The following is a 23,301-nucleotide window of genomic DNA, read 5'->3' as shown; positions in this document are numbered from 1 at the left end:
ATGGGCAAACCTCAAGTTGAATAATATGTTTCATACTTGAGTATCAGCAGTTAGATGGTTTATCACCGAATGTAATTATATTTTCAGTAAAAAGCAAACTTAACAGTATAGCACTGATCATATTAGTGTTATCATAACATGACTTGAGACACAGATGTAATTTCACCATTGACACATTATAGAGTTAATTAATTAGCACATACACAACATACTGTCACTATAAGATTAGTTTGATGTATCTGCAAACAATGCATGTATGTAGCTAGATCAAACTGATATTATAACAATTCTACTAAGACGTATACAAAAATTGCAGGTCAGAATAGAGGGATTCGTTGGTATCAAGGGGAGCTCCTAACACAGTCACTAACTCATCGTCAAATGATCCATCACTTTCTACTGGTGGGCGTAATAGTAGAGTCCTATCAGATTTCTGAAGTGTCCTCAATATTGAATCACTATGTGGACGATGATTATCTTCAGGATGCCTACAAATAAACATTCACCAATAGTATACCATTCCTCTAGCTTGTTTATCAGCTAACCAACACTGTATCATCAGTTGATATATAGCTCTGGGACAACCAGGAGGTGGTGGGAGTCTGTATCCAGTAGTGATCTTCTCTATGTACTAGAATGTGTACATACAGCCATATTAGGTAGTGACATGTTTGTATACCTCTGCAACTTTAACGGTCTCAAATGGCTTGTGACCCAAACTCCATATTTCATATATTACACATCCAAAACTCCACACATCACTTTGTGTTGAGTACTTCTTGTAGAGGATTGCCTGTTAAGTAAAGTGTTAGCTTCACAACATAATTGATCCACTTATACAAGTACCTCAGGAGCAGTCCATTTAACTGGCAGTTTAGCATCTGATGATTCATAATAGCTTTGATCAGTTACATCACGTGCCATTCCAAAGTCAGCAATCTGTGAAGCAAGAAAAGATAGTAAATGACAGAGTAAACAGCAACCAAAGCAAAAATAAATCTGAAATGAAGGTGATATTGTATCATGCTCATACTGTTACTGTCTATTATTCACCTTACACACATCATCACTTGATACTAGTATATTCCTAGCAGCCAGGTCTCTGTGTACAAAATGTTTGTTAGCAAGGTAGTTCAGTCCTGATGATATTTGTCTGCAGTAGCTGAGTAGATCATGTTCTGATATGTTAACATTTGCTTGTTGTCTCCTAAAGAGGTTAGCCTTTACCAATGAAGCAAACTTAAATGTCACTTACTTTAATTCAATTAAAAATTCGTGAAGATTTCCTTTGAGCACATACTCCAGTATAATCATCATGTTCTCCTCTTCAGTCACTACTCCATGTAACTGTACTACATTGTTGTGTTGAAACTGACCCATAATGGCTGCCTCCCTCAGAAACTTCACCCTGTCTGACTCTGAACATTTTGAATTGAGTGTCTTCACTGCTACTTGTATAGGATCAGCAGAACCATCAGTCCATGTGTCCAAATGGACTACTCCAAATTCACCAGATCCAATATGGTGAAATCGCCTGCAGTATTATATTACACTATTGCACTGCAGTAAGTACACAGCTAATATCTTACATAACATTTCTTGGATTAACAGTTTGGATCTTCTTGTCCTCTAAACAAGCATAGATCTTATCTCTCTCACTTCCAGGATCCTCATACAATATTGTATGTGATCTTCTCACTGGAGTTTCATACAGACTACCACATTGTCCACCAGTTGGTGTATCAATCATTGAACTGCGTATTGTGGTAACACTACCGACCACTGGTTGAGTGGTGAACTGATTAGCAAATGCACTAGACGTGTGACCATTAGGGAGATCATAGATATCAACACAATGGACACAGCTATAACCATCTGTATTGTTTGTAGAACCATCACAGTTAGTGTCACTAATGTAACTCTGTATAGTATCCAGTGTCTCATAATCATCACTCACCAAAATACCCTGTATTGTACACATTAGTCTAATGCCATCATTTATTCTTGGATTTGCTAACGTGATTGTCTCTCTTCACAGCATTTTCTGTAGTTCTGGGAACAACTGGTACTGGAAGTACATCATTGTACACTACTAAATGAGAGGCCAATATAACACAATCTTTCAAATGTAGCTACGTACTTTCATTCCCATGTGAGACGTTCATCTTCCTCAGTATAACAAATATCATCACTAATACAAGCAGTGTAAAAATCACAACAGTTCCACCAACTGCTGCTAAGAAATAATATTTTGTTCCACTGTTTGATTTATTTTTGCCAGACATTGCAGATGTTGGGGATGGTTGTTCTGTAGGTGGTTGTGGTGAAGAATGAGAAGGTCCTTGGTTTGGAAATGGAAAAAGAAATTGCTATGATATACATAAACTTAATATGTTCATGTAGATACTTGTATTTATGAAAGCAGCTTCAACCACACATGTTATAAGCTATTTCTTGAAGAGTGTTTTTACTAATACATACTTACCACAGTTAGTTTGTCCTTCAGGTAGTATAGTACCATCTTTACAAGTACATACAAAACTACCAAGTGTATTAGTACAGGTATCTCTACCACAACCCCCATTTTCAGTAGCGCACTCATCATAATCTGTAATCATACAAGTTATTAGCTCTATTCTACATGATGTAATACTAACCTATATATACTCTGAGGGATATGGGATGATCCTGCTGATCTACTTTATTGTCACTGATATTGATATGGTTATGATTACCAGACAAATTGTAAGTGTTATATTCCATATTGTTTTCATATATAAGATATACCATTGTTTCGTCACTGTTGTATGGAACATGTAGTCCTACAACAGATCCAGTGGGAGCTGTGAACTGTTCTTCTGTCTCTATATAGAAAGAGTCACATTTGATTTCATCGTCATCATTGTTGTCATTGTCATCACTGCTAAGATGAAATGGAAGTCTGTTACTCTGAACTAGTTCAAAGACACCATCTTCAATTTCTCTCCAAATTCCAGGTTCTATCCAGTTGTCTTTGTTTGAACTATTTGTATGGCAGATGGTGTATGACCAGGCATATACAATTCCAGAACACCCGTGTGACATGATATTGTATTTGGGAATGATGTAGGTTTGGTTGTTCTGAACTTGCTTATTACCAGCACTAATGTCTGAAGTCAACTCTCCAATAGTTTCATCACAACCAAGGAGTATGTGCCTAAAGGAAAGGTAAAGCACAACCTATACCTGTGTAGTTGATCATGTCTTCCTAGTGAAACACTACACAGGCCACCTGTGTACTACTCAGGTGTTAACAGTCAGCGTAGAAAATCCTCCTGGGGTGAGACGGCTGTACCATGTCTCACTGGTGAAGGTGCGGGCACCCTGCAAAGCCTCAAACATGAATCTCACACAGGTAACCCATTGATGATACAGCCACTGGGTGAGATGCTTTCCCAGTTAACATCAAATAAGGACATGGCTACATATTTGTGCATTATCTTAAGTCACCTTATATAATCTTGCTCACACACACACACACACACACTTATGATTCTGTATTTAAATTAACTAATATCTACCTCAGGCTAGTGTACTCACCAAACAGTAGCAAGAAGCGGAAACTGCAGATTAGAAACAGTAGTAATCTCATTACTGGCAGGAGGAATGACAGATAGTCTATCAGTGTTGAAAAAACACACAGAGGTGACACCCACCATGTACTATACTGCAGCTAGTTGCTACCATAACTACTCAGTGACTGATGTTTTAACTGACGTGACACATTGGGAATTAGCTATAGCTATTGAGCTAGCTAGTAAATTTAATTTCCAGGCTTAGGTAACAAGCATATATCTCACCTCTTGAGCTAGTCGCTGTTGAACTCCAATCTGCACAACTTCCCCTCTGCTCTCTTTATATCAACGTGGTGCACGTGATTAATTGCAGCATTGTTTTGCTGCGCGTTAATAGAAATAATGTAATCACGATGCAAGCATGGAACGCTGACGTGGTAGAAATAGCACCAGAAGGACTTGACCTAGATGGATTTTTTGAAGACGACATAGCAGCATCACAACCGGCCGGTAATCCTGTAGAACCTGCTAAACGTGCTGCGGGACTGGATGACTCATTATCTTATGGATCACGTGTACTAAATATCAGCTCTGAGACTACTAATGGATTTGACCTCACTGCTGGTAACCAATGGATCTATCCTAACAACTTACCCACCCGTAGTTACCAGTACAATATTGTACAGAAGGCATTGTTCACTAACACTCTTGTAAGCTTGCCAACTGGTTTGGGGAAGACATTCATTGCTGCAGTGGTGATGTACAACTACTACAGATGGTATCCCTCAGGGAAGGTCATATTCCTGGCACCCACAAAGCCTCTAGTAGCTCAACAAGTGAGGGCATGTTATAACATCATGGGAATTGCTAAGGAACACACCACCGAGATGACAGGTGCAATGGTGTGTGTGTAATGTATATAGTGGTTGTTTGTAAAGTTCTTGCGACTTTCCATAATTCATTATGTGCATGTCAATATATCTTCCTTACAACATACTAAGAGATGATCCCTTGTCCTCTAATATACAGGTTCTCTGGCTCCTGAGAAAAGAGTTGATGAATGGCGCAGGAAGAGGGTGTTCTTTCTGACACCTCAGGTGATGCAGAATGACCTAGCTCGAGGATCTTGTCTGGCTGACGAAGTTGTTTGTGTTGTTTTTGATGAGGCACACAAGGCCCTTGGGAACCACGCCTACTGCCAAGTAAGGAGTCCTAATAAGATGAATTTGCTGGGTAGATACAGTTTTCTGCTTTAAGCGTTTCAAAGTTTCAAGCTATAATTTTATAGATTTGAACGAGTTTCACTAGCCATTTAAAATGTGCATTTTGCTAGATCTAATACTAAGTACAAAATGAGGTCATATTGTGTATAGATTATAGACATTGTTGTCACCTCATTTTGTTAGGTGATTAAGGGGCTTATTGCCATCAATGGCGAGTTTAGAGTATTGGCCTTAACTGCTACACCTGGAGATGACCTTAAGGTATGAACACACCATTAACACATACAACTGTTTAAACACACTACACACTGTATGACTATGTACACACATGCACACACTCTACATCGCACGCAAACACACACACACACACACACACACTACTACACACACTACTACACACACTACTACACACACTACACATACAATGGTTCACTAGCCACTCTCCCTCAGGCTGTTCAACAAGTATTAACTAATTTACTGATATCTCACATTGAGCTACGATCTGAGGAGTCGCTAGACATCAGACCATATGTGCACCAAAGAAAAATAGAGAAAGTTGTAGTACCTCTTGATGGAGAGATCAAAGAGATTAAGAGCTGTTTTCTTAAGGTGATGATTTGACCTGTCTATTGACACTTCTCACCATGACATGTGCACATCAGATCTTGTCAGGAATCATCAACCGTCTGATCAGCTGCAGAGCAATGTATGCCATCGACCCTGAGAAAGTGTCACGTTTCCAACTACTTCAAGCACGTGACAAGTTCAGGTCCAATCCTGACCTCCAGGTAATAACTTATTATACAATGACCAGTATTATTTCAGTATGTCTGGTAGGAATCAAATGTGACCGTCTCAGCGATAACCTACCTAGTTTACACAACTTCTGAATTTCTCTCTAGTATCATCTACGATGTACGAGGAATGGATTACCAAAGTTTCAGCCTTTGAGACTAGCGCTAGACAGTAAGAAGAGCAAGGAAATTGATTTGTACAGCAACTATACTGAAAGGCATTCAGCCATAACTTCTGTTTACATGGTCAATATGAGACTAACTTCCCTGAGTAATGGCTCAATGAAAACTTCCGTATTTTTTCACTGTAGATTTTCACCAATATTAAACTTTTCTCAAAATGCATACTTGTGCAAACTAGGTGAGTTTTTGCTGAGACGGTGATGGTATTCTATATACCTAACACCAAATTGAATAAGTTCAACACAACTGTTTTTTTTTTCCTTGTTGTTTTCTTTTTAATTTGGGTGCTTGGTTCACGAGCTTTATAGTTTTTCTAATTACTGGATATGCTAATTTCTCAAACATTTGTAGTTCATAGTAGCTTGTGTGTGGATAGTTGTATTACACAATAGTGCTAACAATTTTAAGTGAATTACAGAGCACAACCAACACAGAACTAATTGTAACGTGTTTGAATAGCAATGGGATCGTCTGTGCTACGTTTGGTAGGAGTTTCAACGCAACCATAAAAAATTAAATTTAAATGTATTAATTACTGTCTGATTTCAGCTACTTTGATATTTCACCATATGATTTATAAACTGACTTATTTTAGATTTGTTATTTCTTTTAACTACACGTAAGTTAGTTACCATCAATGAACATATGAATGAATAATTTATAGTTTACTTACTAATGGAAAGTTTGCAAAGGAAAATCATTGCAGCAGAAAGTGTAACATTCTTACGTTAAATTCTCAAGGGACGTAATTATTTTGCAGGTGAGGGTTTTTATGGTCTAATTGTTCCACACGAGTTTCCTAATCATATGATGACTCACAGAGTAAAATCTTGACAAGCACACAGAAAATTTTGCAGGTAGCTATGCAAGCATCCCCAATCTACTTTTGTACGTACTTGCACATGTGACCTGATCTGCGAAAGGGGTCTTATAGCCTTTCCGAATTGTCAAGTTTGACTAATCATAACTCCTCATGTTTTCAACCTATCACCTTCATATTACACCAAGCCATAGTGATATGTTAGGGATATATGGAGACCAAATTTCAGGGTGATGCCACATTCACAAGTAAAGTTACAGGTTGCCAAGTAAATGCAAGTGAAAACCCCTTTTTGCAGACTGGGTCACATATATGTTTCTTAAACAAGGTTACCGTAGATGTTATCTGTAGTAGAATTCTTAAGACTACACATTTAGTGTACACTACAGTGAATAGTGCTCAGTTCATGAGTAGAAGTGTTGTGTAGATGTGTAGTGATGGCAGAAAAATTCTATACATCTAGTCTTTCTTTTGTGTCACGTTATTGTCAAGAGCAGGCTCCAATTATCTTCTGCTGTCGTGGGATAGAGTGACGAGTGATCCTTGTTAAATGTATTGTTATGATGCACAAATACAGTGGGAGTTTAGTGTCTTGTGTTTCATGTCTGTACATGTGTAGTATATTATTGACATCCTGTTGCCACCAATAATGTTTATCAATTTCCAGGTCAGTTAATGTACTATGGGATACGTTTGGGACCTTAACTAAGTGTCTGGATTATGTAGGTGTCCTCAAGTGTCCATATTGACAGATTGAACAACACGATACACTTCTTAAACTATTTATGTCTCTACTTGTGTTAGGGTAGAGTGCCAGGTGGAAGTGTTGAAGGAGACTTTGCCCTCGGTATCAGTTTATATCACGCGTTTGAGTTGCTGCAAGTTCATGGAATGCGCTCGTTTTATCAGACCATAAGTCAGCTGTTGGATGGGCCATCCTCTAGAGGAAAGAATGAGCTGACAAGGGACCACCATTTTGCTGGAATGTTGAGAAGACTCCGTAGCAAACTTGAAGAAGTGGATGGTGTAGACAGCAGTGGGGTTGACTCCAGAATGGCACTGTCACAAATGTACGCACACAATGTGGGAACCTCATTCTTCTATAGCCACCCAAAGCTAAGGAAGCTAGAAGAAATCATTTTGTCTCATTTTAACATCAACAGCGGCCATGCGTCGTCATCATCTGCTTCAGTTCAGACTACATTCTCGTCAACTGGCAGTGTACAGAGGGAGACTACCTCTCACAAAGATGACACTAGAGTGATGGTCTTCTCTCAGTACAGGGAAAGTGTTAAGGAGATAGCTACAATGTTGTCAAGACATTCTCCATTGATACGAGTGATGAGTTTTGTTGGGCAGGCAACAAGTGGGAAATCCAACAAAGGACTCACCCAAAAGGAGCAACTTCAGGTGTGTCAGTAATATATTACGTTTGTGCAGTAGAACTACAGACATTTTGAGATGTGTCCTTATTAGTGAGGTGTACACCAATATAAACGGGATCATGGACAAGTGTCCTGATTATCAAGGTGTCCTTATTAGTGAGATGTCCTTATTAGTGAGGTGTCCTTATTAGTGAGATGTCCTGATTTCAGGGGTCTAAATGTGTGTACACTAGTCATACAGTATGATAGTACCGTATATTAGGGATCATGAAGGTTTTGGTTTTTCTGGTCAGTGATATCAGCCTAAAACCAGCTACCTCACAATACCATCCTGGCACCTTGGCAGTATTGGTTAGGTATAGCCAAGCCCAAAAGTGCCTTCAGTATGACCTGAAACACTTTCAATAAGTTGCTACAACTTTTTAAAAATTATTCAATTAATTTTCTACTGACCGACTGCATGATTGACTGATTGACTAACTGATGTCTTCAGACAAGTGTAACTTGATAGCATCTAAGGCTACACATCTAAGGCTATAGGCATGAGATTTTCGCTGTTTGACACCACTTCAGCCTGACAGATGTCTTTTGGCATTCTGCAGTAAATACAATACATGCTACATTTGTAACGGGAGTTTCCATTGTGACTGGATTGAGCATTCTACGCTGTGTAACAGGCTGAACATAGCTGAAAACAAAACATATTGGTCACTTTGCTATTTCAGTAGTTGATAATAGGGTACATGTTCAGACAAAAGCAATAAGCCTGGTGCCATTCTTCAAATGTGGTATGCGTGGGTTCACCAGTCATAATAATGTTGTATAAAAGCTACAAGGAATACACAGTATAAGGAATTTTAAGTTTGATTAGGGATCAAAGAAATAGCAAGTTGATGTTGTGCTACTTCAGGCGCCATGCACCAAACTGGAATTAATTAACAGTGTATTAAACTAATACAGTGAAACCTGGTCATCATAGGGACTAAATTTTCTGACCTCATAAAGGAGGTGGCTGGTCACTTTGTACACAGTTAGCACATGCGGGGACTTTTATAATGGCCAGTTTAGACAGTTGACCTCTTTATGCAGTGACCTGATTAGACAGGTTTCACTGTATTTATTTTTGGTTTTGCTTTGTTGCTACATAGTAGTTAGACACCAAGACCAAGGGAACTAAGCGATTTAGTAACCCTAATGGCCTGAGGCTGTAGCGTCCCGAGCGCAGCGAGGGCGCTACTAAGGGCCAGAGGGGTTACTAAATTGCTTAGTTTCCGTTGGTCGCAGTGTCTAACTTATTTAGACTATGGTTTAAAGTAAGTACCTTTATAGCCAGAGCATGAGTGTGGGGTGAAAGAGCAGTGCAGAACATTAGAACGGTTTCTTCCTGAAGTCCTTATAGCGCCCACAAAAATAATTATTCGACTGGTAACCAGAGTAACGGCTAGAGCTACAGTAGATACGCTGCTTAGTCTACTATTTGTCCAGAATTATTTGCAGAACACGATAAGAAGAGTATTAAGTATTATCAAGTACTGCAGTGTGCCTTTCGTGTTATAATTATTTATCATGTACAAAATTGCTTGAGGGCGGGTTACTAAATGAACATGTGTAGGTGACTAGATGAGCATGTCAGGTGACTAAGTGATTTAGTAACCCTGTAAATGAGCTGTACCATAGTCTAAATACACAATAATTTGAGTCATAGTTATTTAGTACTTTGTATTTTGTAATTGATGAAATGTTTTGTAATTCTGTAATTACGTTGCTAAGGAGGCGTACCTCGAATAAACCACTTTAACCCACTAATAATGCACAGGAGTATCTTCGTAACTGTTTTATAGTTCGTCTATAACATTTTCTTACACAAATTCTCCAGGCAAAGCCTCAAAGACTCTCTTCATTTTCATCCGCGTATGTATGGGCACGCCTCTAAAGAATTCGTTATACCTGGTGGCCTAGGAGGCCAGCTGTGTTGTTATTCAGCTGTTTAATGTCCGCAGAGCCCATTGGGAAAGGCTTTCACCATGTCCTTATAAACTCGTTTCACTTGTATTTCAAACCAGCACATATTAGCCGAAGCTTACCTGCCCGGAATTTTAATACTGGTTCTATATGACCTTTATTTCTCATATAAAGGCTGTTTTTAGCGAACAAAGTTTTGCTCACGTGGGTAAGACAAACAAATATATAAACATACAAACATACATACATTACATACATGCACACACACACACACACACATACATACAAACATGCACAGATATACTAGTGGACATTTAATCCCTACTTCAGTCATGGTTCTTTATGTATGCCGTGTTTGTATCAACATCATATGTATGCCCGAGGGCATGGTTTACATCCTGGAATATTTTAACTTCCTTTTGTGTTAGGTGTTGATGTAGCCCACCAGTTGTATGTGTAGTTATCATCTTACTTGATCTGTGTTTGGGTGTGAGTTTACACCTGGCTACTCTCTTTCACACAACAAGCTAAAGATATGGTTAGTGTTTTGATAACGGATTAGAGTGGGTGAAACGTAAACACTCTGAAATGTTGACACCTTGCTATTCCATATCCCATTGTACGCACAAGTTAGACACCTGGATTGGTCAGAGCACTGTCCAGATTATGCAGTGGATGTTAAATATGGACCCCTGGATAGTGTTAGTATCTTACTATCAAGATACAAAGTAAAATGCTCCCCCCCCCCCCCCCCACTACTTATGTTCAAATGGTCATTGTATATAGAGAGCACTCATACCATCGTTTTGTCTTCAGGTGGTGCACAAGTTTCGTGAGGGAGGCTACAACACTCTTGTAGCTACTTGTGTTGGAGAAGAAGGATTGGATATTGGAGATGTTGACCTCATTATTTGCTTTGATGCTCACAATTCTCCAGTGAGGTATGTACCCTGTGTGTGTGTGTTGTGTTACATGTTGCGTATGTACTTGTAGCTTTTTATGTGTACACATACAAAAATCTTTTATACAATTTAAATGTAGATAGACTAAAATTAGTGTGGTAGAAATACTGTAAAAAGCATTAAATACCGTATAGCGGGTTATTACAGTGTCCAAAATTTCCTGCGAAATTTAATTTTAGCGGCACAAAGTTTAGTGAATACAGTGACTTGCTAAAATTAAAACCTCACTATTATATTACTATTGTACGTAAAAACTTTACGCTCCAATAAGGTTGAGCCTGCAGAAAGCCTGCATGTGGCTCCTAGTAGGTTATTCCACTATGAAGCTCATATCTAGGAACTCACAGTTTATAGGTGATCAAGCATTTATGGATAGCTTCAATTATCCACGTGAAGTTATTAAATTTCGAGGCTGCAGGTGGTGGTAAACTGGTGCGAAGATGGAATTGCGCATGATTTCGTGTGTGAGAGGATACCATGTCTATGGTGAATCATGAACAGCAGTTCTAGGGGAAGAGCTGTATTATGAGTGAGAGATTAGAAGCATTATGGATTGCTATACTGTTGCCGTAAAGAAGCCTGGGACAGGTGAAACTGTTGGCCATCTGCCTCGAAAAGTATCACGAAGGTGTAGCATGTTTCTCCAGAGTGGTGGGATTATCACAGCTACAGTTACTGGAAGGAGGAGGTATTCTTCAGACCTTGTACAATGTGGCCTTGAAATTCTGTGCCAATTAAGATTTTGCGGAAATGAAAAAGAAATTGTAAAGTTAAAGAAATTGAGAAAGCTGAGGAAACGTTTACAGCAGTTGTTAATCTGACTCATTAGTAGGAGCTTAAGTATTTATGTAGCTAAGTAACTGTTGATATGTAAAAGAGTATCTAATCTATAAAAATGTTTCAGTGTTTGAGCTAACATATAGACTACAGTGTGTAAAGCTAGTAGCTCTGTGTGGTGATAGTTGTTTCTTTATGTAAACTCAAATTAGTTGTTTCAGGAGCTCATCACCAATTGTTATAGTTTGACATTTTTAAAAACTATGAACAAGAGTGTTTTTTTTAAATGCACTGTTTGCTTTCAAATAACTACAGCTGAAAATAAAGTAAGCTAGTGCCATTTTCTTCGAGACCATGGCAACTTAGTACAGTGTAACCTGTCTTAGTGGCCACCTCTCTATAAGGGCCAACTATAAATTTCGCTTAAGACATGTGCATATGCACTAATTTATCTGTCACAACAGCTATTTATCTATTAAGGCCAAGAAATTTTGACCCACAGGCCCACAGGTGACCAGCTTAGATAGACAGTATTGGTAATTCTGTATTCTATGCCAATCTCTTAACATTTTGTTCATGAACAACTAAAAAAATTGAATTGACTATGTTCCACTGATTAATACAGTTGTATAAGTCATTATTACACTAAAGAACTGCATATGGTCATGTAGCTAAGTAAAATGTCTAGTTACTTGTTACTTATGTCATTGTTCGTCACTACTTGAGATTTCATCAAGGTCATGATCTTCTCATTCTGTATACACATCATGTACATTAAGTGACACAGATGTATTGTCCAGCGGCAGCTCATTTTCATCACTATTTTCCTCCTGGAAATCATTCTCATCAGACATATCTTCCTGACTCTCATCCTCATCAGACTCTTCACACTCTGCTTCAAACTCAGACAAATCTATATCATCTCTAAAAACGCCTAAGGCTTGATGAATACTGGCATGTTTGAATTCTGTGTGGGTTGTCTTGTAAATATTCTATTACTTCTTCCAACCATTGCCCTCCTATGTATTTCATTCTAACCGCTGAAACATCGACCAGTTCATCTTCATCACTGTTGGTAAATGGCTCGGTCAACTCAGCCAAGTACCATTCTGAAAACTTTGACATTAAAAGAGATTTGATCACTGTGTTAACTGAAATGTCAATTGGTTGTAGCTCTTCTGTACAATTGGCTGGAATTATGACAGAATGAATGCCATTTTTATCCAACTCAGCAGTGATGGCTTCTGTTAGCTGGCCCTTAAAGTGATCAAATATGGCAAGAGCAGGTTGATCATCTGGTAAATCTAGGTGCTGCCTGATACCATCCACAAATGGTACAATAACTTCTCTCATGTACTGCAGCGTAGTGACCTCATTGGACCAGTGATTGGCACTGTGTGAAATAACCCAGGAAAGTGTAGTGTGGATGACATTGTGTGGTCTTGCCTCCATATATCAGCTGTGGAGGTAGAAATTCACCAACAAGGCTTCCACACATCACAGCTGTTATCTGTCTTTTATCCTGCAGTCCAGCAATCTCTATCCGCTTCTTCCCCTTCTTGTCCAAGGTACACTTGGTCCCAGGTACTACCAGTTTGATCCCAATTGAAGATGAGATCAGCAGGGATATCATTAAGTGCCACCATCTCAACAATTTGTTTAAAAAGTTTTTCTTGCCATCTGGTGTGGTATTCCACCTTTGGTACTCCCCCTCCTTTTTGTAAAATTCATTTGGTGGAGCAGGGATTTTGCCCACGCCACAGACAAAGTTGCAGGACTGCCATTCTTTGCCAACCTAGATGGATCCATCACTCGAAGGAGTCCTCTGGAAGCTGCTATTGCTACTTCTGTGTTCACAGGGTATGCTCTTTCTCGTAACTTTAATATAATATTCCTGCACAGCTACGTCTAGGGATTTACCAAGTAACAATGGTCTGCCTCATTTTTTTGATGGTAAGGTTGTCACAGGTTCATCATCATCTTTGTGCTGCCTTTCTTCGATGTATGCTCTCTTTATTCCACGCATGGTGCTTTCATTTATGTTGGTCTTCAACTTGGCAGAATACTTTCGAGCAGCAGCAGTTGCTCCCACTTTACACACAGCTTTTCCCATTTCAGCTCTTAGCTTTCCATCATGGACATTGTTCTTTACAAATTTTCACTTGTGTTTATGGGTAGTTGGTGCCTGTGTCGCTGCCTGTACTAATTCAACTTCATGATTAGCTGCAACAATTGCCCTAGATGGAATTTTACATGACAGTATTCCATTTGGGTTATGTAGAGCACTGTTTCTTGAGAAATAGTTAAGTATGGACATTTACACACTTGACAAAACAGCTGCCTCAAGGAAACTTGCGCGATTTCAAAATAAATCACGTGGTACATTTTATTGCTTTACTAAATTACTCGCGGTTTTAAATTTAGTGGATAAAGCCAAGCGCTAAAATAAATTCCTCGCTATAAAAAACCCACTATACGGTAGTAGTAGTTGTAGTTGTATAATTCAAAACAGCCAAACTGTGAAAACATACCCAAAATTAAAGATGCGATACCCTAGATCCAGTGATGACCAAGAGTACCATGTCTGAGATCAAGATATTCTAATAGAGCAGTCACTTACCAGTTATTTTAGCAGTCACATCTATGGTTACCTTAATAACCATGGTTACCTTAATAACCATGGTTACCTTAATAACCATGGTTACCTTAATAACCATGGTTACCTTAATAACCATGGTTACCTTAATAACCATGTTGATGTAGAAGTAATGTAATTGTATTGTTATGTCTCTGAAATGTGTCATGGATCTACTTTAACTTTTAATACAAGGCTTTAGGAAATTCTGGTTTTTGGTGAACGTAGTGCTATGTAAAAAAAACAACAAAAAAACATGGACAATCTCTATTATGAATCACAACCATAGTTCATGAAAATAAATGTACAATTTATGAGTTATTAAAAGTGTGCTGGAGTTTTAAACAAAGATTTTGAAGAAGTATTCGAAGATATAGCACAAATTTCAAAGATACATATTTTAGAAATAGCTAGGTAAATCAGCAGCTCTAATTTAGAATATGAGGTGTCCCACAGGGGAGGGGTTCTGTCCTGGCATGGATAAATCACGGTGTGTAAATTTTTATTTTATTTCCTGTACAGTATAGACTAGTCTGTCACACATAACAGCTATCCTTGGCCACCTGACACACTTCTTGCTTTTTTTCCTTTTGTGTGTGGGCGGGGAAAGAGGTTTGATTATCTGTGGCAACCACGCAAAACAAGAACAGAAGTTCTGTTCCTGTTTGCAGCTTGTTCAAACTATCCCTAATATTTAGGAATTCAAAATGAAATGACTATTGGAGTAACAGTAGTCCTTGTTTCTTCCACCTGAAAAAGACAGTTACATGTTACACTATAAAGTGTATTTTAATTTTACATTTAGCTTAACAGTCTTCCATGCCACCATATACAACATGTTTACATACAGTTAAACAAAACACAATACCATCACATACTCTACACTTAGACTTATTCAAAGGATGGGCAGGACGGGTAGGAAGAGAAGTGGAAGGATCGTTGTACTTGTGACTGAAGGGAAAGAAGAACGAGTAAGTAATATATGTCCCTAATGCAACGCTATTAAAAAGTTTTAAATTGTTTTGTGCGTTTCTGTTCTTTATTGCCATCTGGCAGTGCAAAATATAGAGCAAAAACTTTAGTACAGGTCGAAATTATTCCTTTGACTGTCACCCCCAAAATAATGTAACTGTTTGTTGTGTGGTGATTACAGGTTTACCAGCAGAGTCAGTCCAGTAAGAAATCCATTCACAAGATTATCAGGGATGGTTGTAAGTCACTGCAGTTTTATGGGAACAGTTATCGGATGGTACCCAACCACTTACGACCACAAGTGTGTCACCTACACATGCACATTGATCAGGCAGATACACCCAAGAAAAGTCTGAAAGGAAGCACAAGTCATGGAAAAGGGAAGCAGCAATCTCAACTGAGTTTTGGGATATACCAAGGGCACATTCCTGGAACACTGACAGATGCAGAGTTGTTGGTGTGGAAAGAACGATATTCCTTGTCTGAAAGAGAATCAGAGAGATTACGACAGGAGATTGTGTCGTGTGTGAAACCATCTCGACAACTTTTATGCCTGCAGCAGCAGAAAAGTGTCCAAGATGATACAGACAACACAGAGTGTTCCAGTACAACTGGTAAACTAAACTTGTCACTGGATAATCAGATAGAGTGGCAACGAGCTCCAGTATCAGTTGGTTATGTGGGACACTCTAACAGAACTAAACAACTGATGAATGTACTACAATTCACTGAGAACATCTCAGTAACTGAAGACTTTGGCTTACATTATGACATGGAAATGCAGACATTTCTGGATCCCAATGACGTGATTATCCCTTCTTCCTCCTCCAGACAACAATCAAGTGAACAAGAAACCATAACTACCACTGTGGCTAGCAGACGGAAGGGCGGGAAAAGGAGGTTACATTTTGACAGTGATGACGAAGATTTTGTGGCAACCTCTAACAACAAAAGAAGACCTGCAGCCCTAGACAGTAGTGGTAGCAATGTTGCCACTCCATCACCAGCTAAGAAACAGGTTATCAGCTCTGCTGAAGTATCACAGGATACAAACATGGCCGCCAATTCTACTATTGATGTTTTAGTTGAGGATGATGTGGTGCCTCGTAATGATAACATTTCGCTTATACCTCCTCCACCTGATCTAGATACACTGGACTGGATGGACAACTTGCCGCCATCTCAGTCCCCCATAACTACTACTACTACTACTACTGCTGGTGGTCCTGCCACCAGCAAACCTTCCACTGGTCCTGTAGGTTACAGTACTCCAGTTAAGACATTGAAAAGAACTAAAATCTTTCCTTCAACTGTCAGGAGTTCTTCATTAAAACAAGATCTGAAGTCTGCTGCAGGACATTCTCCACTTAAATTAAAGAAGGTTAAGCAAAAATCCTCTCCAAATAAACATGCAGTGTCTCTGAAAACATCTGGTGGTATGCAGAAAACATCTCCAGTTTCAAAAAATTCTTTGCTAAAACGTACTCTTCCTTTGGGCACCATATCTCCTATGGAAATTGGTTTACCAAGCAGCAACTTAAAAATGTACTTGACTCTTTCATCTCAAGGAGTGGGAGGGAGTTCAACAAAACAAGCTGCCAGTGTGGGCCTAGAGTCACCTGTGAGACCATTCAGTTTTAACTCAGCTAATGCCAGTCCAATTGCTCACAAGTCTCCAATTTCAAAGTCACCTGTCAACAAACTGTCTCCCACAAAGGACATGATAGATACTATACCAGAGTCAGATTATGAAGATGAAGGCATCACAGCAAGTACCAACAATGGATGTGATAGTGGTCACTCAGTTAAGGTTGAAGATGACAGTTTTGTGGCTGTTCACAACAAGAAGAAAACAAACAAAGAGCCCAATTTTTTGTGCACTCAACTACCTCCAGCTGCTTCGTCCAAACTATCAACAAGAAAGAGAATGGATTCTTCCACTGATGATGATTTTACGCCTGTGAAGAAAACTAGATTTGCCAAGCAGCCGTCAGTTAGCTCAGCACAGGAAGATACAGATGATTTTCTTGAATTAGAAGCAGAAGTGTCATATGACAATGTTACAAATGATGAAGATAGCATGCACGAACAGTGTACAAATGTTTATGACGTTGAAGACAGTTTCATCAACGATGCTACACAGCTAACCCAGTTACCCTCCAAATCTCCAGTCAACATGCAGGCTATATACAGACAGTCTCTCATTAGCCCCAGTAATGATATGTTTGGTGGGGAACACACTGCACGTGGCAGCAAGTATCGTATGGCAATCAGTAGGCATCATAAATTGTTACACCATTTCACTAAGAGTGCTGGTATCCAGATAACAGCCAGAGATCAGAGTCAACTCTCCAGCTCTCTAGCACCTAATGACTCATTCACTGGTAGTGAGGCTGAAGAAGATTACTTGCCATTAAGTCAAAATATTGATGAGGAAATTGATGATAATACTGATTTTGTAGAAGATGAGGGTCACAGTATTTCAGTGAAAAAGATGTCTTCTAACAAGAGAGCCATGTTAGTGTCACCTGATTCAGACTGTGATGTGAAGACTCCCATGGCAACATCATCACCTCAGAGAAGGATTACTGCCTCACCAAAGAAAGTGTCATTTTCTCCAGTAGTACAAGCAGCAAAAGCTAACAACATCTCTAGAGCACCAGTTATAGTCAGTCCCAGTCTAATAGTAAGAGAAATGTGTTCCTATTGTGTATGTTTGTTGTGTTTTCTATTTACAGCTCACCCCTCCCCCTGGTACTGACTTTACTAGTGGTCACTTGGCACGCTTTTCACTTGGTATGGATGAGTGGGTGTGTCCTGGATCAAGAAAGATGGTGGTTGCTGGGCGTGGTGCCTCACGTAATAACCAGCGGCAAAAGCTTGTCCTAGAACATGCCCAGCAACATGAACGTGCTCATTCTAGTAGCCAGTTTTCCAGTTCTTGTACACATACAGTTTTATCATCACGCAAGTCAGATGGTCATTACCAATCTCTAATAGTGTTAGTGGATTCTAAACAAATTTCAAACCCGCAGGTGTGTGTAGTGTGCGTGCGTGCGTGCATGTAGTTTGTGTGTGTGTGTGTGTGTGTGTGTGTGTGTGTGTGTGTGTGTGTGTGTGTGTGTGTGTGTGTGTGTTGCTTTTACACATTTATATTATAGACTACCACACTATTGCACATTGCAGGTAGTTTCTTTGTTGAGACAGAAACATCACCTGAAGGTGGTAGTATGTCCACTTGGCTATGTCAACTATGTTGTCAGTAACAGGATGGCACTACAAAGATTTACTGTGTCAGGTGAATAACACTGTGTGCTGTGCAATGCAGCAATCTTCATTCCCTCTCTCTCTCTCTCTCTCTCTCTCTCTCTCTCTTCTCTCTCTCACACACACGCGCACGCACACATGCACACACACGCATGCACACACACACACACACCTCCATGAGAGGTACCTATTTACCTATCAAAAGAAACTGGATATCTCTATAACAAGCTTTGTAGACTCCACTAGCAAGCAGTGTGTTAAATTAACATGTCTGTAAGAAGGATGGCACACATGCACAACTGCTCACCATTTTGATCTGTGTCACTGAAATTGTGTTGTATTTCACAGAATTATCTAACAATTCCAGTGCCCGTAAAGCTGCAGCAGAACTCAACAAAGTGAGAGACATGTTTGAGAGTGTTTGTGTACTTGTGGAGAAGGACAATGCCAAGAAGGGTGACTTGTCAAGGTGAGTTAGCAACCACCCTGCTGTCTTGTAACCATGTTACAATACCATCATTCACCATATCTTACTTTTTTATTGTTTGGATCTTCATTGTTAACCCTTAAATGTGCATAAGCATATGTATAGCTGCCCCTGGAAAGTGCATAAGCCTATATATAGGCTTTTACGCATGGCTGTAAACAAAACGTTGTAACTTTCGAAGTGTTCATCGTATGGCTTTGTAATTTGTGCCATTCTACTCGTGATGTAATAAGCATTAAAATGATACCTAGGGATTTACCCTATGACTAAAGTATAGGAACTAAAACTTGCCGTGAATATAACTCTTAACAAAGAACTACAAAAATGTGCTATATACCTTTAGAAAATGATCCATAACTCCTTGCCAGTTGGTCCGAATCGCTGCAAACAAGTATTAGTCGAATCGCCATTCAATGGTGAATCAGGCCATATACAGCCCACGTGATTAAACCCACAACCAATATGACAGGCAAGACAAAGAATGTGCTGTTGCAATAAAGTGAGACGATGTTCTTCTTCGCTTTATAACAAGTAAGCCTTTGTTGTTACAGTGGTTATTTAGCCTTCCCCAAGTAGGCCAGTGAATAAGCTTTTTATTGATATCTCGTTTTAGGCTAATAGAGTTAGGAAAGGCTATCTTGCCTCACCATATAAGTTTGCTTTGTCTAAACACGTATTCCTTAAAAGTTATGTGCACATTTATGGCTTAATTCCTTAAAAGTTTCATGCGCATTTAAGGGTTAAATAATTTTTAATACAATAGCATAGCAATGATATAAATGTGTGACTGTTCTATTAGAATACTTTACATGTTGTATTACAATGACTGCTTTATTAGAGTGTATCAATCTTGCAATTGACCTCAAGTATAGTAAATGCCACAATAACCTGTTAATATGGACACTTGGGGACACTACATGACCAGAGTATCCCTTAGTATATCAATACCAGTACACTTGGTTGTTGTCAAAGTGTCAATGGGCTCCACTGTATGTAATGCTCATTGTATCAACCTGTAAGACTAGAGTGTTACAATATTATGTAATGTTCCAATTACTCTAATAAAATGTGTACGTGCATGTGTGTGTGCGTGTGCATGCGTGGGTGTGAATCTAATTCACAGCATAACAGACTGGTTTCATGTGATTGATGCTGTTCTGTTTACTACACATAATATGGCCACCTTGAAATCTAATCAACTGTAAAACAATCTAAACTAATTAATATATTACTTCAAATAGTGTTCTATGGTGTTATTAAGAAGTGATTCACCAGTTTTCATCATCACTCCCAATACACATGTGTAATGAAACACATGGTTACCATGATGACAATGCCGGAACTTAAACTATCCCTAGTGGTTACAGCTTCTTTACAGAGTTAAGAACTCAAACAAATAACAAATTTTAAGATAAACATTTTCTGTGATAATCCATGAAGAGTGCATTTATCCCAGTGAGGGCTTCAGAGTGATACACAAACAAGTTGTAGCAAAGTCAAAATTGTACTCAGTGCACAAGTTATTACATTAGCTAGTAGTTGTGATGATTAAATGAATCTCTTGTGTTATGTAGTGCTAAGATGAGTTACTACAACCTCTCTATCACTCAGCTGTGTCAAGCTAATGTCAAGTTACTCTTCAGTCAGTCACAAGGTTTGTATGTCACATAATACAAGCCCATCGTAAGGTATAAATAAGGCCACCCTTATGTACAAGTCGTTGTCAGATTGTACATACAAGCACTAGTTATTGGGTATCACTTTTCCTACAAATCTACTGAAACCAATTGTAATTACAACTCTATTATAGGAATTGGAAATGTGCCACATGCCCTAAATAGCCATGTTTGAAACATATGCAGTTTCTGTAATTCGTACTGGATACTGGCCTTTATTGGAGTGTAGCAGGTTTAGCTAGAGGGATTAGAACCTGTGAGTGAAGTGTTAGCTAGAGGGATTAGAACCTGTGAGTGAAGTGTTAGCTAGAGGGATTAGAACCTGTGAGTGAAGTGTTAGCTAGAGGGATTAGAACCTGTGAGTGAAGTGTTAGCTAGAGGGATTAGAACCTGTGAGTGAAGTGTTAGCTAGAGGGATTAGAACCTGTGAGTGAAGTGTGCTACCATTTTATTAATTGTGTTATTAACTACTTGAGCATTAGATTAAACCTTGAAAGAGACAAATAACTTTGTTAGTTAGCAACTGTGCTGAGTTATAAGTGCAGAAACACAGCAGCACTATAGCAACACTGAGCAGTAAAGTTGTATTTAAGGAAATATGTAGTGAGAATGTGACTTACAAACTGTTCTGTTAAATTCTATCGACCAATGGGCTCTAAAACGGTAACTGTCATTGATACCAGAACGTAAGTACAGAGGCTACAGGAACGTAGAAGTGATACCGGAACAGTATGATATGACAACTTCTGTGGGGAAAAGCCAGTCAGTGGCTTCACCAAAACAGCAACAAATTTTTATATTATAGAAACCCACAATAATAGTCTAAAGTAAGAAGTGTTAGTCTTTTAAAGTCAAAACACATCGTATGTCATCAATTGTACAAATACTATACCAAGTTTGTGACAACATTTCCAATATCTATGGTTTGCATTAACACATCATGTGCAGTGTTGTTTTGCTATTATTACTTTTAAAATATTCTCGTTAGAGGAAACTGCTTCACTGATAGCAAAGGTGGCTAAGTCAGAGCATTCAAGTGGATTAGCGATAGATGTACCAGTAGAAGTGGCCGATAGTGTTAAACAACAGGTAATGGACCTGTTAGAGCTGCTACCATTGTTGTTACATCCTCCTCAGGTTCATCTTCTGTTCACAGAGCCAAAGATGAACTACATTACAGCATTAACATTATGTCATAAGTATAGTAATCTTCAGGATATCATCAACTGGTTAGTTACTAATGGAAATATATCTACTGTATAGTGTAATTTTACAAGTGAAGTACTGTCTTGTAATTGATCACACTATACGACTAGCTATTAATTTTGCTAGGAAATATATTCCGGACACTTAGTTATGGTCCCAAAGTGTTATGGTCCCAAAGTGTCCCTTAGTGCATACACTGACCTGGGGACACCTTGATAATCAGGACACCTTGATAATCAGGACACCTTGATAATCAGGACACCTTGATAATCAAGACACCTTGATAATCAGGATACTATTGGTTGGTCCCAAGGTGTTCATGTTACATAAAATGTGGTGTCTTCATCATCTTGTATGTGTGTGTGTGTGTTCCGTAGCTCTCCAGAGGAGATGCACAACAAAATTCCTTTTATCAGTTTGGACAGAGCGATGGAGATATGCCATTTCTTCCAGCGACAGTTCAACAAGGACCTTGTATAATCTTCTAAACCATCCCTCCACCTTAGGGCAGTTTTATTTTTATTTTATCATGCGTTCACTCATACAATGAAATTGTAAAAAAATAGTGTAATAATAGTCGTCATCATCCCGTGTAATGAACACAACTTTGTATATTTCTGTGCTGCTCAAGATTTGTAATTAAATGATGTGCCTTGTATCTTATTATTAATCCATCCTGCAGTGATTATTAAGTGCTGTAATTATCTGTAATACATTACTATTAGTGAATATGTCTTACAACATTGCTGGTCTTACATGGGAGGTACTCTATTGTGGTCACAGCATTAGAACACAGTAATTGCAAATTAAGGATAAGTTACATATTCTCTGTATCCCTAAAAATATCCTTTCTGAGGTGAGTATTGCAATGATATATAGACTGAAGTTGTAAGGTCTGAGAGCTGCTAGCAGAATATCCTTTAGTTTTGCTAGGGTGAGTAAGACACAAGAAAAGTTACTGTGTTAACCACAACCCATATTAGGTATAGCTGTATACTACATTCAGCTGCTAATAAAAACATCTAATAAGCAGTAATAGGTACTGCATTATGTTATATATATTATATAATAATGATTATTCAAAGTGATGTGTCATTCCCCAATTACATGTAGTTGTGATATGGCCTCCAAGTAGTAAACAACATCAGTTTCAATTTTGCTTTGCCACAGTGCTCACAATATTCTACCCATTATGCCTCAGTTCCAATATATTGTTGTTTTCTGAGTGGATCTATGATAACCTCGGCTTGTGGATCCAAAGCATAATGTGCTGGCTGTTCTATTAGAGTATGCAAATCTTTTTCCATTTCATGAACACGACTTACAGTATTGCAAAATTAGTTCTTTTAATCAATAGTCAAGTGATTGTGGATAACCAATTGTACATTTTGTTCATAT

The 23,301-nt window shown here is 38.7% G+C and overlaps 2 protein-coding genes across 3 annotated transcripts; one reads left to right on the top strand and one right to left on the bottom strand.

Annotated features, from left to right (window-relative positions):
- Positions 1-138: 138 nt before the first annotated feature.
- LOC136251417 (uncharacterized) lies at positions 139-4,011 on the bottom strand. The gene is made up of 13 exons (XM_066043863.1): positions 3,840-4,011; positions 3,580-3,657; positions 2,658-3,196; positions 2,486-2,608; positions 2,141-2,341; positions 2,019-2,092; positions 1,590-1,966; positions 1,256-1,534; positions 1,054-1,207; positions 847-939; positions 680-793; positions 546-631; positions 139-488 (listed from the first exon to the last, which is right to left on the bottom strand). Exons 3-13 carry the CDS (start codon positions 3,082-3,084, stop codon positions 293-295), a joined length of 2,124 nt encoding a protein of 707 aa, XP_065899935.1. The 5' UTR covers positions 3,085-3,196; positions 3,580-3,657; positions 3,840-4,011; the 3' UTR covers positions 139-292.
- LOC136251416 (Fanconi anemia group M protein-like) lies at positions 3,923-22,605 on the top strand. 2 transcript variants are annotated; one of them, XM_066043862.1, is made up of 16 exons: positions 3,925-4,448; positions 4,584-4,756; positions 4,961-5,038; positions 5,228-5,386; positions 5,440-5,565; positions 7,379-7,984; positions 10,738-10,862; positions 15,185-15,266; positions 15,449-17,953; positions 18,006-18,302; positions 18,454-18,565; positions 18,883-19,003; positions 20,596-20,675; positions 21,686-21,786; positions 21,835-21,926; positions 22,281-22,605. In XM_066043862.1, exons 1-16 carry the CDS (start codon positions 3,968-3,970, stop codon positions 22,381-22,383), a joined length of 5,241 nt encoding a protein of 1,746 aa, XP_065899934.1. In that variant the 5' UTR covers positions 3,925-3,967; the 3' UTR covers positions 22,384-22,605. The 2 variants fall into 2 exon arrangements, 1 of the variants encoding a protein (XP_065899934.1); XR_010699085.1 differs by lacking the exons at positions 21,686-21,786; positions 21,835-21,926; positions 22,281-22,605 and having other exon boundaries at positions 3,923-4,448; positions 18,902-19,003.
- The last annotated feature ends 696 nt before the right edge of the window (positions 22,606-23,301 follow it).

Source organism: Dysidea avara, chromosome 3 (assembly GCF_963678975.1).
Source record: "Dysidea avara chromosome 3, odDysAvar1.4, whole genome shotgun sequence".
Lineage (NCBI taxonomy): Eukaryota > Metazoa > Porifera > Demospongiae > Dictyoceratida > Dysideidae > Dysidea > Dysidea avara.
This window is presented reverse-complemented; position numbering and strand designations above follow the sequence as displayed.